This window comes from Azolla caroliniana, unplaced genomic scaffold (genome assembly GCF_043228905.1).
Source record: "Azolla caroliniana isolate FFs.n. ecotype wild unplaced genomic scaffold, voAzoCaro1.0.p SCAF_9, whole genome shotgun sequence".
In the NCBI taxonomy this organism is placed as follows: domain Eukaryota; kingdom Viridiplantae; phylum Streptophyta; class Polypodiopsida; order Salviniales; family Salviniaceae; genus Azolla; species Azolla caroliniana.
Window position 1 is genome coordinate 21,395,645 of NW_028230444.1, and position 14,709 is coordinate 21,410,353.

Genomic DNA, 14,709 nt, shown 5'->3' on the forward strand with positions numbered 1-14,709 from the left:
TATTGAAAACATAGCATTGCATTTGAAAAGACAATGGTTATAATAATGTTTTTTGCAAGGTTGTATTTTCAAACATCACATATTGTAAATGCTTGAGTATGCACTAGCATGTCTATCAACTATTTGGATCAATGAATAAAAATGAATGCATGGTACACAATAGACGTTATATCCTCGTGAAAACAAGCATAAACATGACCATTTGACACTAATATCACCATAGTTTACTCAGATGGCATTGAATTGAGTTGTTTATGTTAATATATTGGCAATGTCATTTTCGGTGTCCACTATCATAATCCACTTTAGGTGAATCATGATGGAACAACAAACATATGTGGCCCATTATGCGTCTCATGGGATGCTCATTACGGTGACCTCGTCGAAGGTGACAGTAATCAAGCAAAGTAGTCGTGTTATCTCTATGTAGAGTAACGTTGTTGTCGAAAGGGTTGTAGATAAGGTGAGATGAAGGTTATTAATGTGTAGTGAGCGTCTCGACACAAAGACAAAACCCAACCCCCATTGGATTCGTTCTAAGTTCTAACCAGTGGGGGTCTGGTCTGGACACCAAGAACAGAACCCAACTTGCATTGGTCATGTCTAAACCAACGCATTCTGTTCTCCAATTCATAACTGCTCCCCCTCCCCCGACAGGGGGCAGAACTCAATTGGCGTTACTCTTTCGGATGACAGGGTTCATAGCAGGTTTCCTCCAAAACTCTCGAACTGAAGACATATATATATATATATATATATAACCCAATCAGGATGACTTTGTTGTGAGTCACGATGACTTTGTGGTGATCGCGCACGCAAGGAATTGAGGGGGGCCCACACCTCCCTCTCTCTCTCTCACACACACACAAACACACACATAGAGATGGACACACACACACACACACATAGAGATGGACACACACACACGAACACACACACACATACACATAGAGATGGACACACACACACACGAACACACACACACACACATAGAGATGGACACACAAACACACGCATACACATAGAGATGGACACACACACACACACACACATACACATAGAGATGGAGACACACACACACACACATAGAGATGGACACACACACACAGACAACCACACATATACACATAGAGATGGGGAAGGATGTGGGGTCATGGGGGGGGGGGGGTAGGTAGTTAATGACATACATAATTAAGCCTGAAGAAGAAGAAGAAGAAGAAGAAGAAGAAGGAGTGAGTCTATGTATACATATATACCTATCTACTCTCTATAATCTAATCTAATCTAATCTAATCTAATCTACTCTACTCTCTATAACCCAAGTAAAAACAGAGCAGCTTTCTGCAACACACACACACACACACACACACACACACACACTCACTCTCTCTCTCTCTGTTTCTCTCTCCATATATGTATTACCTTATTATAGCTGTCTGTCTCTCTGTTTCCCGCGCACATCCGTGAACTGAAAACACATACACACACACACACAGAGCATCGCCATCGCCATCGCCATCGCCATTGAGCCATGTGATAGGCCATAGCTATAGCCATAGCCATAGCCATAGCCATCTCCATCGAGCTCTGTTACATCCTCCCCTGTTCCTGCTCCCTTCGTCGTCTCCCAAAAGGCCATCGCCATCGAGCTCTGCTTGATCTCTCCGACCGATTGCCCCTCTCTCCCAAAGGTCAGGTATCCTCCTCCTTCTTTCCCCCTTCGTTTCTTTCCCCCTTTGCGTATAAGGCAAAATTTCTTCGTCTTCGTCTTCGGTTTTATCTCTGAAGGCTTATTTGCCTCATTTCTTTCTCGTTTTTTCTCCATTTCATTGTTCCTTCCATCATTTCTCTCTCTCTCTCTCTCTCTCTCTCATCTGCAGATATCTCCTGAGATTGCTTATACCGAATCGGGGATTTTCGGTGGCCTTTTTTCTTTCAGAATTTACATTGGTAAACAGAGAGGCCATGGAGTCTCCAGAGAGGAGCTCTATGGTCACAACAGTATCAGAAGACCAGGTATTTTTTCTTGATTAAATTATTTCTCCTATTTCTCCCTTCAAATTTAAAGGTTCGTAAACACTTATATGTGTATGTATATATGCATGTGTGCATACATTTGGATCTTGTCCTCATAACCCGTGCTAGAGGAAAGGAATTTCATCTTCTGTGTTGATATGATCCAGGGCCATGATACCGACCATTCTCAATTTGACAGTTTTTTTTCGTACATCTAGATGTCTATAATAAATACATAGACTGATTTCAACTCTTAATGCAGAGAACCACATTGAGTTCTATTCTTAATGCTGGGAACCATTTGAATTCTATTGTAAATCCGGCAAGAAAGTTGGACTCTGTTGGCATTAGAGCAAAAAAAAACACTCAACATTTCTCTGTGTTCCAATCCTTGGCCATGTTGCAACGCTCATTATTACAGTGCTTAGTCCATTTAATGCAGATAGTATGCATGATCCGTGTTCTGGATTGTGTTTATTTTGTGATCCAGTAAGTCCTGGATAATGGTTCTTTTCTCATATTTACACTTTAGTCCGGATTGATGCAGAGTAGACATCATTCATATACATCGTTTGGGCCATTCTATTCTATGCTATGATATAGTCCTTGTTGATGCAATTCTCAGAATCTCCTCTTTGATGTTTTCATGGTTGCGTTTTTATAGGGATCTCCAATATTCAACTTCCTCTGTAGTCTCTCTCCGATCAAGGTTGTCAAATCTGTGCATATTGCACAGACACTTGCAGAGTTCAATTTCCCACCTCCACCAACTGTTTTTGTTACCCCAAGAGTTGATTCGAGAAGAGACACGAGAACATTACAAAAGTGAGTCAAGTTCACTGTGGTAAACTATCCGTACTGTTTATATTCTAGAGGGGGGAATAAAAAAATAGCTGGACAATATAAATGGACATGTATACATCTTTCTTAACCAACCATGTTTTGGGGTTTCATTGCTTTACTGAAAAATGTGTAAAATGCTTTCTTTTTCTTTAATAGGAATGGATCTTCTGATACGAGCGATTTATTGCAAAATCAGTCCAAAAACTCTCATGATTGTGTGCAAAAAGAGATCAGTCAGGCTCTTGTTAATACATCCAGAAGAATTCAAGGTGTGAGGAAGGTTGAAGGCCAGCAAGTAAAAAATAATGTGTGTAATTCACCCTGTAATAGTCCCTCGAAGCTTGTAGATCAATATCTGGCTGAACCCATGGAAGTTGAACCAAAATCGTCAATGGAAGAGTTAGATGTACACAAGGAAATTGTTGATGGAACTCAAGATGGGAAAATGAGATCTGGAAAATGCAATGGGGATGATGATTTAAAAGATGCTCAACTGATTGAATCATTGAGATCAGCCCACTTGGATTCACAAGAAATTAGGGATGATAAATTTGTTCTTGAACTTGACCAGGAGACATCGGGTCTTGTGTTTTTTATGTCAGAAGATGCTGAAAAGCAACCTATTACACTTGCAAACTTAAGTGGTTGGCAGAATCAGGCCTCTTCTTCAGTATCTGATACACCCATGCAACAATTACCTAATCCTTTCACTTCAAATGGTGAAATTGGAAGCGAAAATGCCATGCACAGAGAAGTTGATTGTCTCTCAACCCAAATGGAGACAAATGCTCTGGCAAGCAAGGCTGCAAATGTAGATTCTCTTGATCAACCAGGAGGTGGTGCCAATAAGGTAAGATGAATAACCTATTTTAAAGCTTTGAATAAAAATGAGCAGATCAATGTAATATATGTTTATGTGCATCATTGCAGTATGAGACATATTTGATAGAAGAAAATCGCAAGTAGAAATTTATAAAGCTGGCGAGCCCAATATATTTTAGTCTCTTTTATTTATTGTTTTCATCTAAACATTTGAGGAAGTTCTATCCTGAGAATATTTATAACTACATTCTTCACCATCTTCTTGACAGCATAAATATATTTCCACAATTAAGAGCTAAATAGTGCCTGTTGACCAATTTATACATCAGATTAGGGTCAGATCTGTTTAAGAAAATGTTTGATATATCTCCATTACTCATTTTTCAGATTTGCAGGTTTAGGTGAGTTTGCCCTAAATTTAAAGTGCACGATTGATGATTGATGAGCAGTATTGTATTTGTTTGGTAGTAATCTGTTAAGTTAAAGCTGACCTTGCATTTGCAAAACCATATAGTTGATAAACCATATTGATAAGTTGCAGGTTTATGCGAGTTTGCCCTAAATATAAATGGCACAATTGGTGATTGATTAGCAATATCATATTCGTTTGGCAGTAAGCTGTTAAGTTTAATCTGACCTTCTATTTGCAAAACTATATAAATGATAGATAAGATCCATGCTCTCAGGTCAATTTGCCTTCTCAACGTGGATTTCGGCGACGGTGCCTAGATTTTGAAGAGGGTCAAGGAAAAAGCAAGAGCACTCCCCCTGCACTGAAACAGAATGCTAATAATGGTGACGTTCAATCTGAAAACGATGCGAGCTCTATTCCAGATTCAACCACCCAACTGTATGTCCTGAAAGAAAGAGTTTTGGCAACATCTGGTGCAACAAATAGTGACGCTGCCAAATTTCTAGATACAGATAAGGGAGCACAACTCAAATCTAATTGTGTGCACAACTCAGCACAGTCCTTGAAGGATTCCCATGTCGATATGGATTACCACCATTCATGTGATATACAACATTCACCTGGAAACATTACCGTTTCTGAGAACATGCAATGTGGCACACTATGCTTTAATAGTAGTATGCCTTCATCAGAATCATCTTTGCGGTCAACAAATGCTTCCTTAGGCACAACACCTCCCTCAAGGAGTTCTGATGATGGATACCGTAACTACTTGCCTTCAGGAAATCCTTGTTATCTCTTAAACATTGGATCGGAAGGATGTGATTCATTTGTTTCTCTTATGGAGGAAAGAAAGGAAAGTGAATGTGATTTGCAGTTAGAAAGCTCTGAACTACCTGTAATTGCCATTGAAAATATTCAGTTAGCTGAAATAGGAATGAAGCACTCACAAGACTCTGTCCCAACGTATAGATTTGAGAAAAAACCAAGTCTCCTTGGCCATAGGAGAGGTTCACAGACAGAACTTAGCTGTCAAATAGAAAGCGATGATCGGGAGTCCTCTGACCAAAGCCCACCTAGCCCAAAGAAGAAAAGGTATTGTATGTTGTCCAGAGAACTGGCCTTTGGTTGATTGTTTGTGTGGACTGAATTTATGTGAAATATGCAGGAGGTCAACATCATCAACTGATAAATCGGGTGGTGTATGCAAGCGATGTAATTGTAAGAAGTCCAAGTGCCTTAAATTGTAAGTTTTGCTCTTGTTCACCAACTATTTATAGAATTTATAAGAATGTGGCTTAACTGGAATTATTTGAATCGATTTGAAAAATTAACTTCTCTTTACAGGTACTGTGAATGTTTTGCCGCTGGGGTTTATTGTGTAGATTCTTGTTCTTGTCAAGGCTGCCAGAATAAACCTGAATTTGAAGAGGTAGTTTTAGAAACACGACAACAAATCGAATCACGGAATCCTCTTGCCTTTGCACCTAAGGTTGTTCTCGCAGCGTCTGGTGATTTGACTCCTTCAACTATGGTAATTGATGAAAAAACATAAGCATTTAGTATTCAATTATATTGACTCATGAAAATGACATTGTTTATTGTCTCTCGTTGACAAGATACCATTGTAACTTTTTTATACAGGAAAAGAATAGCGGTGATACTCCTCCTGCAAGACATAAGAGAGGGTGCAACTGCAAAAAGTCTAAATGCTTGAAGAAGTATTGCGAATGCTATCAGGTAGGTGGTGTGCATCACATCTTCATTGTATATTTTCCATATGGCAAACATTTGTATATTCCAATTTCCAATTTCAGGCAGGAGTTGGCTGTTCAGACGGTTGTAGGTGTGAAGACTGTCAAAATATTCATGGAAGGAAAGAAGGTATGTGGGTTGTCAATTATTCCTTTCATTTAAAAAACTATTTTTATAATAGCATGAGTGCCAACTTCTTGTAGGTTTCAAAGATTCAGATGAAAAAGACATATCTAATGAAACAGCTGAGAAAGAGGCGTTATACGATCAGGTGGAGGTGTCACAATATTGCCATGAGCTTACAGATATGTCACAGCAGCAACATCATAACTTGTCTCCGATAACTCCATCTTTGGAACACATGGGGTACATTTTTCTCCTCACATACACTTGTGCCTTCTTAACTGATGAGAGGATGGTCTTTTTTGTTGAATGTAGCCATCATGAGACATAGGCTCCCTCACTCCCCTCCACATCTTGTCCTCTGGATGTGTTTCTGGTAGTTTTCAGGATATGTATGTTTGTGTGTTCAAGTCTTCTGACTATGCAAATAGAAACTTAAAAAGCAAGCAAGAAATAAAAATATGAATGAATTCTACATTGAGTTGGAGGAATTTAACTGGGTTTGTGCAAGCAAGCAAAATAAGGAACTGTATTTGGGAAGATGTGAATATGTATATTTGTGATTGGTACCTTCCTATCTGTGTTGATAACTGGATTGAACTTCTCTACACAGGCCAAACAGGTCTGCATTAATGTCTAGATCTGCCAGCAAACGGCGTTTTTCATATGAGGAGATACAGTCTCCACCTTTCTTGCTTTCATCGTCAAAGCCACCAAAGACACCATCACGGTTGCTTAGGTCTTCAAAAGAAACTGATAACACTTTCCTGCCCATTTCTGGAAGACGTCTTTCGAGCTCACCTATATCAACACCCGACCTCTTTGGGATTGACCAATTTTCACCTCGTTGGGATGGACTCGCTGATATATGCACTCTCACTCCTTTACCTCAGGCTCCTAATAGAGCTGTCCCAGCATCTGTATCAAAATTGGATGAACCTGATGATTCTTCTCCATCCATAAATTTTCAGCAATGTGACAGCCTTCTTAGTTCTGATAACAAGAGATTCGCAAGTAAAAATTCAAGATTAGCACACTGCATATCACCAATGTATCCAAGTAAGGTTTCTGATGACATACAAAATTCTCAGACTTCAACGGAATTGCAGAATGCCCCTTTGATGCCAACATTTAATGCGCATGTTTCTGATATGGATCCTAAGGGGTCCTATAATGATTCTAAGGCTCTTCAACAAAAGTCTGCTGAAGATGTAATGCCTGAATGTTTGAAAGACCCAGAAGCTTCACTCTCTCCAGTATGTCAGTTGAAAACTAGCTCACCGAAGAGAAAGAGAGTCTCTCCTCCTAGCTCGAGGGAAACTCTCCATGGAAGTTTTCATTCACCAGCATCAAGAAGTGTAAGGAAATTCATATTACGATCCATTCCATCGACACCAAGTATTGATGGCTCTTGAAACCTTGAGATGCTCAGAATGTATAGAGAAGTTAATCACAGGCATCATTGCTTCGGAAGAATATGAAATGTGAGATTTTATCAGTGTAGGTCACAAGGTTCCACATCGAATATCCTTATCTACTTGTTATTGTCATGGTGATATATTTTGACTAGCAGTTTGATATCTCCACCAGGTCTGCCAATGTGGATAACTGGGGACTGTAAGTTTTGGAAGGGCTCATGCTCCAAAAGACACATTTGTGAAGATTCTGAAGAAAACCCTTCAAGTGATATTTGTATCAATACTATCAGTATAGTTCTGAAGTAGGATGCCACAAGTTGGGTGTAACCATAAAAAGTCGTGTTTTTTGGAATTTCTTTTGGAAGTTATTAAGAGGCAAAAGATTATATGAGCTCTGTTAGATAGATAGCTCCCCTTGAGACAAAGCAATGCTAGAATAAGAGATGCTTTCAAGGCTCAAAAATATCCTGGCATGATGTTATATAAATATTTCTAATCACTTGTAGTAATACCAATATTTTTGTATACATGTGAGTTTAAAATAACATGTGAATTTTATTGATTTGGATGCCCCTATAAATAAATATGACTTTCTTTATGGCCTTGAACCCTATGTTACGATACTCACCTGCATCTGTTTTTTATGGTTCCAATACCCAGCAAACTTCGGTGAAGAACTTATTCCTTGGAGCTTAAAAAAGAAATCAATTATATGTTGCTTAGTTTTTCTACATTTCACACTAGTTATTGCTATGTAGAATGTACTAGTGTTTCCATTGGTGTTCTGCATGTGTTTCAGCCACACCGTAATTATGATCTGGAAAGCTATATGCTGTAAAGAGAGGCAAACTAGATATCTAGTACATAAGGGCTTTCAGAACTGCTAGTGGCATTAGTTTCTGGATAATGCAAAAATCATACATCTTGCATAAGGTCCTTCAGAATTGCTAGATGATTTTTTAGGACATTTGTAATCAGCAATAATAATCAAAGAAATGTTTTGAGGTATATACTGCCCCCGAAAAAGGCCTGGAAAGCTCTTCCCTCTGTCTTGAAAACTTGTACCCCCCAAGTGAAACTTTATCCTGTAGTTGTCAAAGAGTAAATTCATGAACAATCTAAAGACAGCCAAGACAAGAACCATTGTTGTTGCATGGATAGAGGTGTCTTATAAGCTCAAGAGTTCAAAAATCAAAATATTCCCTGGGTGTCAATGCCTCTAGTATTGCTTGACATCATCTACTATAGTATCATTGAGTCATAGCAACCCTAGATTATCATTTTCTCCTTTGCTACTGTATTCACTAGTGTTTAGAAGTGATGATGGCAGCATTGCCAAAAAACCTCATCTTAGAATTCACAATGTTAGATGCCTTGCAATCTCTGGTGATCTCACACAATCAAACATAGAACTTCTTCCATAAATTTAGTGTCAATTGATGTTAGTTAAGGAACAATTTACGTTAGAAACAGTTGCAATTAAATCAGGTGTCTATCTATTGATGTTAGTTAAGGTATACTTCATGTTAGAATTTGAACAGTACACAAGCAAAACAGCTTTTACCAAAATTTCTATGCAAAGGTTATGTAACAGTACATAGACTCGTTTTTGAAGGAATTTTTCTTGGATTCTGTGACGACTTATACAGTAACAAATTGAACAATATCACCAATTGATGCAATCACAGTTAGTAGCATTTTTAATAATGGTATAAGCTAGCCCTAACTTTTTATTCGAGACAATACAATCTTTTGCTCCAAAATCACTGCAGCTTCATGAATGTCGTCTGTTGGCAACAAAAGGCAGCCCTTTGTGTCGAACAAGGAAATAGATAGACAATGAACCATGCCCCAGAGGGGATCTTTCCCGAGGCATTGCATATTGCATGTATGAAGATCCCTTTATCAAGATGTTAATTTTACAGCAACTGAAGTGATTCATCTATGAAGAATTTACCACAGTTGTCTGTATAGTACAAACAAACTCTAAATTCATATTTCAGCAAAATTCTCAGTGAAGCATGGTAGGTCAACCAAGTACATGAGGTAGGCTCGTCAAGAATTTGAATCAACTAGAGGCTCAAAAAGTTCTCCCATTTCTGCTGATGGCTGAGTTGCACTGTTACCTTGGAAAAATACTGGTCTCCCTCGAAGCCAATCATATGGCCAACACATGTTGTATAGCCTTGAGGTTATTCCACCATCACCTAGTCTCTCAAGGGCATCAAATTGCCTATTCAATTCTTCAACCCTCTCTCTCAGTTGCACAGCACGTTCGTCAGCAATGCGTAGAGATCTTTCAGCTGCATTTCGTGCAGCAATTGCAGCCATTGTCATCTCCTCTTTAGATTGTAGTTTGTTATTGGACTCTTCTAATGATCGGCCCAACTGTTCACATTGTTTTTTCAAAGAAGAAACCTGCACAATCAACAAAAAATGAATGATTCCTACACATGATCCAAATGAAACATGGTTCCTACACATGATCAAAATGAAACAAAGCTACTCAGCTAAACAGAATCTACTAGATTGTAATTCAAGGAAGAGAATTTAACCTTACAGGCATCAAAACAAAAGCTACCTAACATAGAACAAGAAGGAATAAATACACTAGGATAGTTCCATGCTAGCTCAAATGCTGCAAGATTATCCCTCACTCCCCTTTCAAGATATCAGATTTCCGGTTTCGTCTTAGGATTGAATATTATTTTTGTCCAAAAGAAGCATCCAATTTGACATTTAAAAGATGTTGATCCATGGAGTTACTCAGGTCATGCTGTCACATACTTTGCTTCGCATTTAGACTTTCAACAGCTTCTGATTTCCAGATATGTTCATAAAACTTTAGGTTGTACCCTTTTTTTTTGAGTATTGTTGGCATTTCCAATTCACTCTACACTTGATCAAAAATTTTGGGGATAAAAGAACAGAAAGAGCATATACACATTCTTTTGTCATTTCTGAAATGTGGTTGGATACATCTGTAACTTGAGCATGATAAAACAATTTCCATCCTTTGATTGATATACATACATGTCTGTTCTTTATATTCAATTTTTCTTGAAATTTTCTTCTTAGAATGGATCTTCTGTATCAATATTTTATTTCCAATATAAGGGTGAATATACTTCGTCTGATGACTAACAGGCCAACAAGAAAAGAGAAGTGGATTGACATATATCAATATCTTTAATTTGTTGGACTGATGTTCTAAAATTGTCTTCTCCAGTTGAGATACAATATGATTGTCCCAACTTCTCAATATGGTTGGCATCCGAGCATCAAACAAACTGTATTAAGTGAATGCATCATTAGAAGAGCACCACGCTTCCGTGGTGTTTACATATTTAACTCTTTCACCTCGTTTATGCTTCCAATGAGTTTCAGAGAAACATTATACTGGTTATTGCAAAAAATGGTAACTCATGTGACATGCACCAAACAAATTAGTGCAGTAAAGAAGAGCACTATGGTCCCTTAGCATTGATATTGATACTTTTAGGACAGTGGCCATTCTCTTTTCAGCAGCCATAGCTCACTCTGCCACAACATGGCTGCCTCATTCCAAACAATCCCGCAGGCCATATGTCTTTTCACATTCTAGCTACTGTGCATCCATAATTGAAACAGGACATTTCTAAATAAACTTTGTTTCCATGGTTGCTGTGGCACGTGCATACATAATGTCCAATATTTTTATCCATTTTGCATGACAGAAAAAATCATCATTCATTTCAAGAATTCCTAACTGCAGAGTCCAAAATATTACCTTGTTTTTGGCGCATTGCATGATAAAGAACAGCACTGTTTATTTCAAGCATTTCCTGATGATCAAGTACATTACCGGCAATTTCTTGACACGTCGAGTAATGACTAAGCCCAAAATAGCTTTGCTGTGGCGAGAATTGTTTAGTTTGCCATATCTTTGAATGGAAAGCCACTATGAAGCTTGGCTCTGACTAGAACAGCATGGTTTAAAAAGAAGACTTTGTTGATTTGGTCGAAATATATGACAACGGACACACTTATTTTGCATAAAATGAAGATGGCATAGAAGGATGATCTCAGGGAAGCATTTCAAAACATTGAATTTAAATAAGGATAAGACTTTCATAAGCACAAAATAACTCATCACACCTATCAAAACCCCATTTATATTTTTTCAAGCTATTCATGGAAAATACTTCCTACCTCTTCTTGGCATCTTTCAGCCTCCTCCAACATTGCTGCTCCAGCTTCAGCTTCTTTTGTGGCAGCTTGTTTCCATTGAAAAATCTCCTCTTGTGCTGCTGCCAAATCCATGTTAAGGTTCTCAATCTATAATGATAAAGGAATTGTCAGCTGTTTCTCAAAACAAAAACCAAGAAAGTTTTGAAAGCAACAAGTTGGAGGGCATTTACTTGGTCTTGTGTTAGAGATTGTTTTTCTTTCAGCTCCTCTATTTCGGAAGTTCTCTGAGAAAACTCTTTTCCTTGACGATCTAAGGTCAGCCTTAGATGCTCAACTTCACCCCTGGTGTTAAATCATAAAACAAAATAAATCAATACTAAACACTTCAAGCATTGAAAGGTATTTAACTTTTCCGATAAGTAGAGAATATGATAAGTGATAATACCTTGAAGCAGCTAGAGATTGTTGTAGTTCATACACTTGTTGCCTTAGGATTTTAACCTCATTTTCCAATGCAGATGCCTGTTTGAGAAAACAATAATATTGGTCTATATGTGAGAGGGTGTATTTACAAGTTACATATATATATATGAAACAATGCTTACCATGCTGATAACTGCTGGTTTATTTGTTCCATTTTCAGAAAGACTTGATAATTCTTGCTTATTGGCAAGCGCATTTCGAAGGAAACCGGATATCTCTTCTTTCTCTTTTATTAGCTGGGCTACTGAGTCTTCTAAGTTGTTGATTTCTTTCTCTTTGATCTTTCTATGCTCAGACAAATGAATCGTTATTTTTGAATAACCCTCAACGAGCTCTTTCAATCTGATTAAGCAATCCTGAAGACCTTCTTCAGGGTCGGCTCGAATAGGAGATGGAGATTGTTTAGACAGCACATGAGAAGATGATGATGACTGTGTCGTTAATTCATCCAATTTTGCAACTATTTCATTACCTTTGCAAACAAGATCCGATAGTTAGTTTGAATGTGCATATGGGGTGATGGTGTTAACCCATTCAAGTTTGCAACTTCTTGAAACAAGATTGACATGAAATGGCTATAATGATATTGATACATCAAAATCTTCATTTATTCCATTACCTTTGGAAACAATATTTGATATTTGTAGAATCGATCCTTTCATTTTCTCTATCTTGCTCCTCACTCCTTGTGATTCAGCTTTATACTCATCGGATTCCTTCTTGATTCTGGATACTTTTGAAGCAAAATCTTGTTCAATCTCAACAATCTTCGCTTCCTTATCAGAAGCCAAATTCTTCCATTTCTCCAATTCTGAAGCTTTCTCTGATACTTCTTCTTTCAGCGTCTGAATTGATGCTTCCATTTTTGATACCTCAATGGCCATACGATAATTATGCTGTTCCATCTGTTGTCTCAATTCACCTCTACTTTTTAATGCAACTTCATGAAGTTTCACCAATTCTTCTACTATTTCCTCTGCTCTTTTAGTATAACCATAAGCTATGGCAGCAACACCTGTGTGTTGCGATGATCTAGGCAAGTTTCCAGGAAAGTTTTTGATAGAATTAACTCTAACGGTGATCTTTTCAGCACCTTCAACCAGCAACCTAGCAGCCATTTCAATCTCAGATCTAGAAAATTCCTTACCTTTGTTTGCATCGTCTCTCTGTCTCAAAGCTTCTTCTTTCATTCTGATAGCTTCATCCCTCTGATGAGAAATCTCATCTCTCTGTTTCATCGCTTCACTTAACTGATTGGAGAGCTCATCTCTCAGTTTGTGTATTTGCTCTTCTTTTTGTTTGACCATCTCCTCTCGCTGCCGGGAAGCATCTTGCGTGTACGTCTTGAAACGCATAACAAGCTCTGCCTTGGCTGCCTCGGCTGCTTTCTTGGCTAATCTCTCTGTTTCAAGCTCTGCAAGGAGAGAAGCTATGGCGGGAGGGGGAGAAGCCGAAGATGAAACTAAAGAGGAAGGAGGGGGAGGGGGAGGGGGAGGAGGCTTTGATGATGGAAGAGGAGGGGGGACATCTTCTTCTAGGTCGCTCAGAGCTTCCTCTTCGCCACTCTCCATGGAAGCAGAGAGAAACAGAGCAAAAGAGGAGAGGAAGAAATTGGACAGGAAAATGATGTTATTATATACATATGTATATCATATATGTATAACAGTATGTACATGTATATGTATATGTATATGTATATGTATATGTATATGTATATGTATATGTATATGTATTATGTATTATGTTATTATGTTTATGTTTATGTTTATATATTGTGTATATGTATATGTATATGTATATGTATATGTATATGTATATGTATATGTATACGTATATGTATATGTATGCGTATATGTATATGTATGCGTATATGTGACTCTTAGCACTCGAATTCGTAACCCCATGCACCCACTCCTACATCCGTTGTCTCATTGGCGTTCAGCTTTAAGTTTGTTGGGATGTGGCAACTCGGAGCATACACTACAATGGCATGTAGACCATGGTGACTCTTTATGTGGGCTTATGCGTCTAGTATATTTGGGCATATAGTTCTCCCCTATGGTGGACCATATTGCTTTGTAATGTACATTTCTTCATTAGTTGGACCATGCAAACTCTTTCCATACACTTGTATGTTTGATCTTGTTGGGCAACACACGTCTAAGTCAGAGGTAACTCGTGGGCATATTGTTCCCATGCCAACTGCTCTAGACACCGCAAATGAAAAATCCAGTCACCCCTTGAACAAATACTTCCAAGTCATCTAACTTTGGGCAATACACACAATTCCCCATCAACTCCTGTTGGGAAATCTGTATGTGTTCATACTCATTATCTAGTTAACGATGTTGGAACAACCTAAACTTTAGGGACGTTTTAAAATATATCAAAAGGAGGCAATATGTGGTTCTCCCTCAAAAGAATGCGACGAAACAAATGAATACCAAGTGCATCTACTTTCTCTGTTTTGTTTGTCAACGTTTCCTTTAAAGGGCAAATTTATGGTTTGCATGCCTTGTATTTGTGTAAAAGTATATTCTATAGCTATTTTTATGTTGAACCTGGGAGTATGTATATATGATCTCAAGCTAAGATTATGAAAGGTTTTTTGGGCTGAATCATTTGTTTTGCTAGGAGCAGTTTAGGGTTTGGATGAACTTTATGGCT

General features: G+C 38.1%; 2 protein-coding genes across 4 annotated transcripts; one reads left to right on the top strand and one right to left on the bottom strand.

The window, feature by feature from the left end:
* The first annotated feature begins 1,654 nt into the window (after positions 1-1,654).
* On the top strand, positions 1,655-7,916 carry LOC147860594 (uncharacterized). The gene is made up of 11 exons (XM_087324459.1): positions 1,655-1,691; positions 1,881-2,016; positions 2,681-2,841; positions 3,016-3,709; positions 4,368-5,188; positions 5,262-5,339; positions 5,441-5,627; positions 5,738-5,833; positions 5,911-5,977; positions 6,052-6,214; positions 6,585-7,916. Exons 2-11 carry the CDS (start codon positions 1,966-1,968, stop codon positions 7,384-7,386), a joined length of 3,120 nt encoding a protein of 1,039 aa, XP_087180585.1. The 5' UTR covers positions 1,655-1,691; positions 1,881-1,965; the 3' UTR covers positions 7,387-7,916.
* A 1,146-nt stretch (positions 7,917-9,062) lies between these two features.
* LOC147860595 (uncharacterized) lies at positions 9,063-13,661 on the bottom strand. Of its 3 annotated transcripts, none has more exons than XM_087324351.1 (6): positions 12,662-13,659; positions 12,165-12,514; positions 12,005-12,081; positions 11,790-11,901; positions 11,581-11,706; positions 9,063-9,807 (listed from the first exon to the last, which is right to left on the bottom strand). In XM_087324351.1, exons 1-6 carry the CDS (start codon positions 13,611-13,613, stop codon positions 9,445-9,447), a joined length of 1,980 nt encoding a protein of 659 aa, XP_087180477.1. In that variant the 5' UTR covers positions 13,614-13,659; the 3' UTR covers positions 9,063-9,444. The 3 variants fall into 3 exon arrangements, with proteins under 3 accessions (XP_087180477.1, XP_087180479.1, XP_087180478.1); XM_087324353.1 differs by having other exon boundaries at positions 9,650-9,807; positions 11,581-11,675; positions 12,662-13,661; XM_087324352.1 differs by having other exon boundaries at positions 9,650-9,807; positions 11,581-11,678; positions 12,662-13,661.
* Between the last annotated feature and the right edge of the window lie 1,048 nt (positions 13,662-14,709).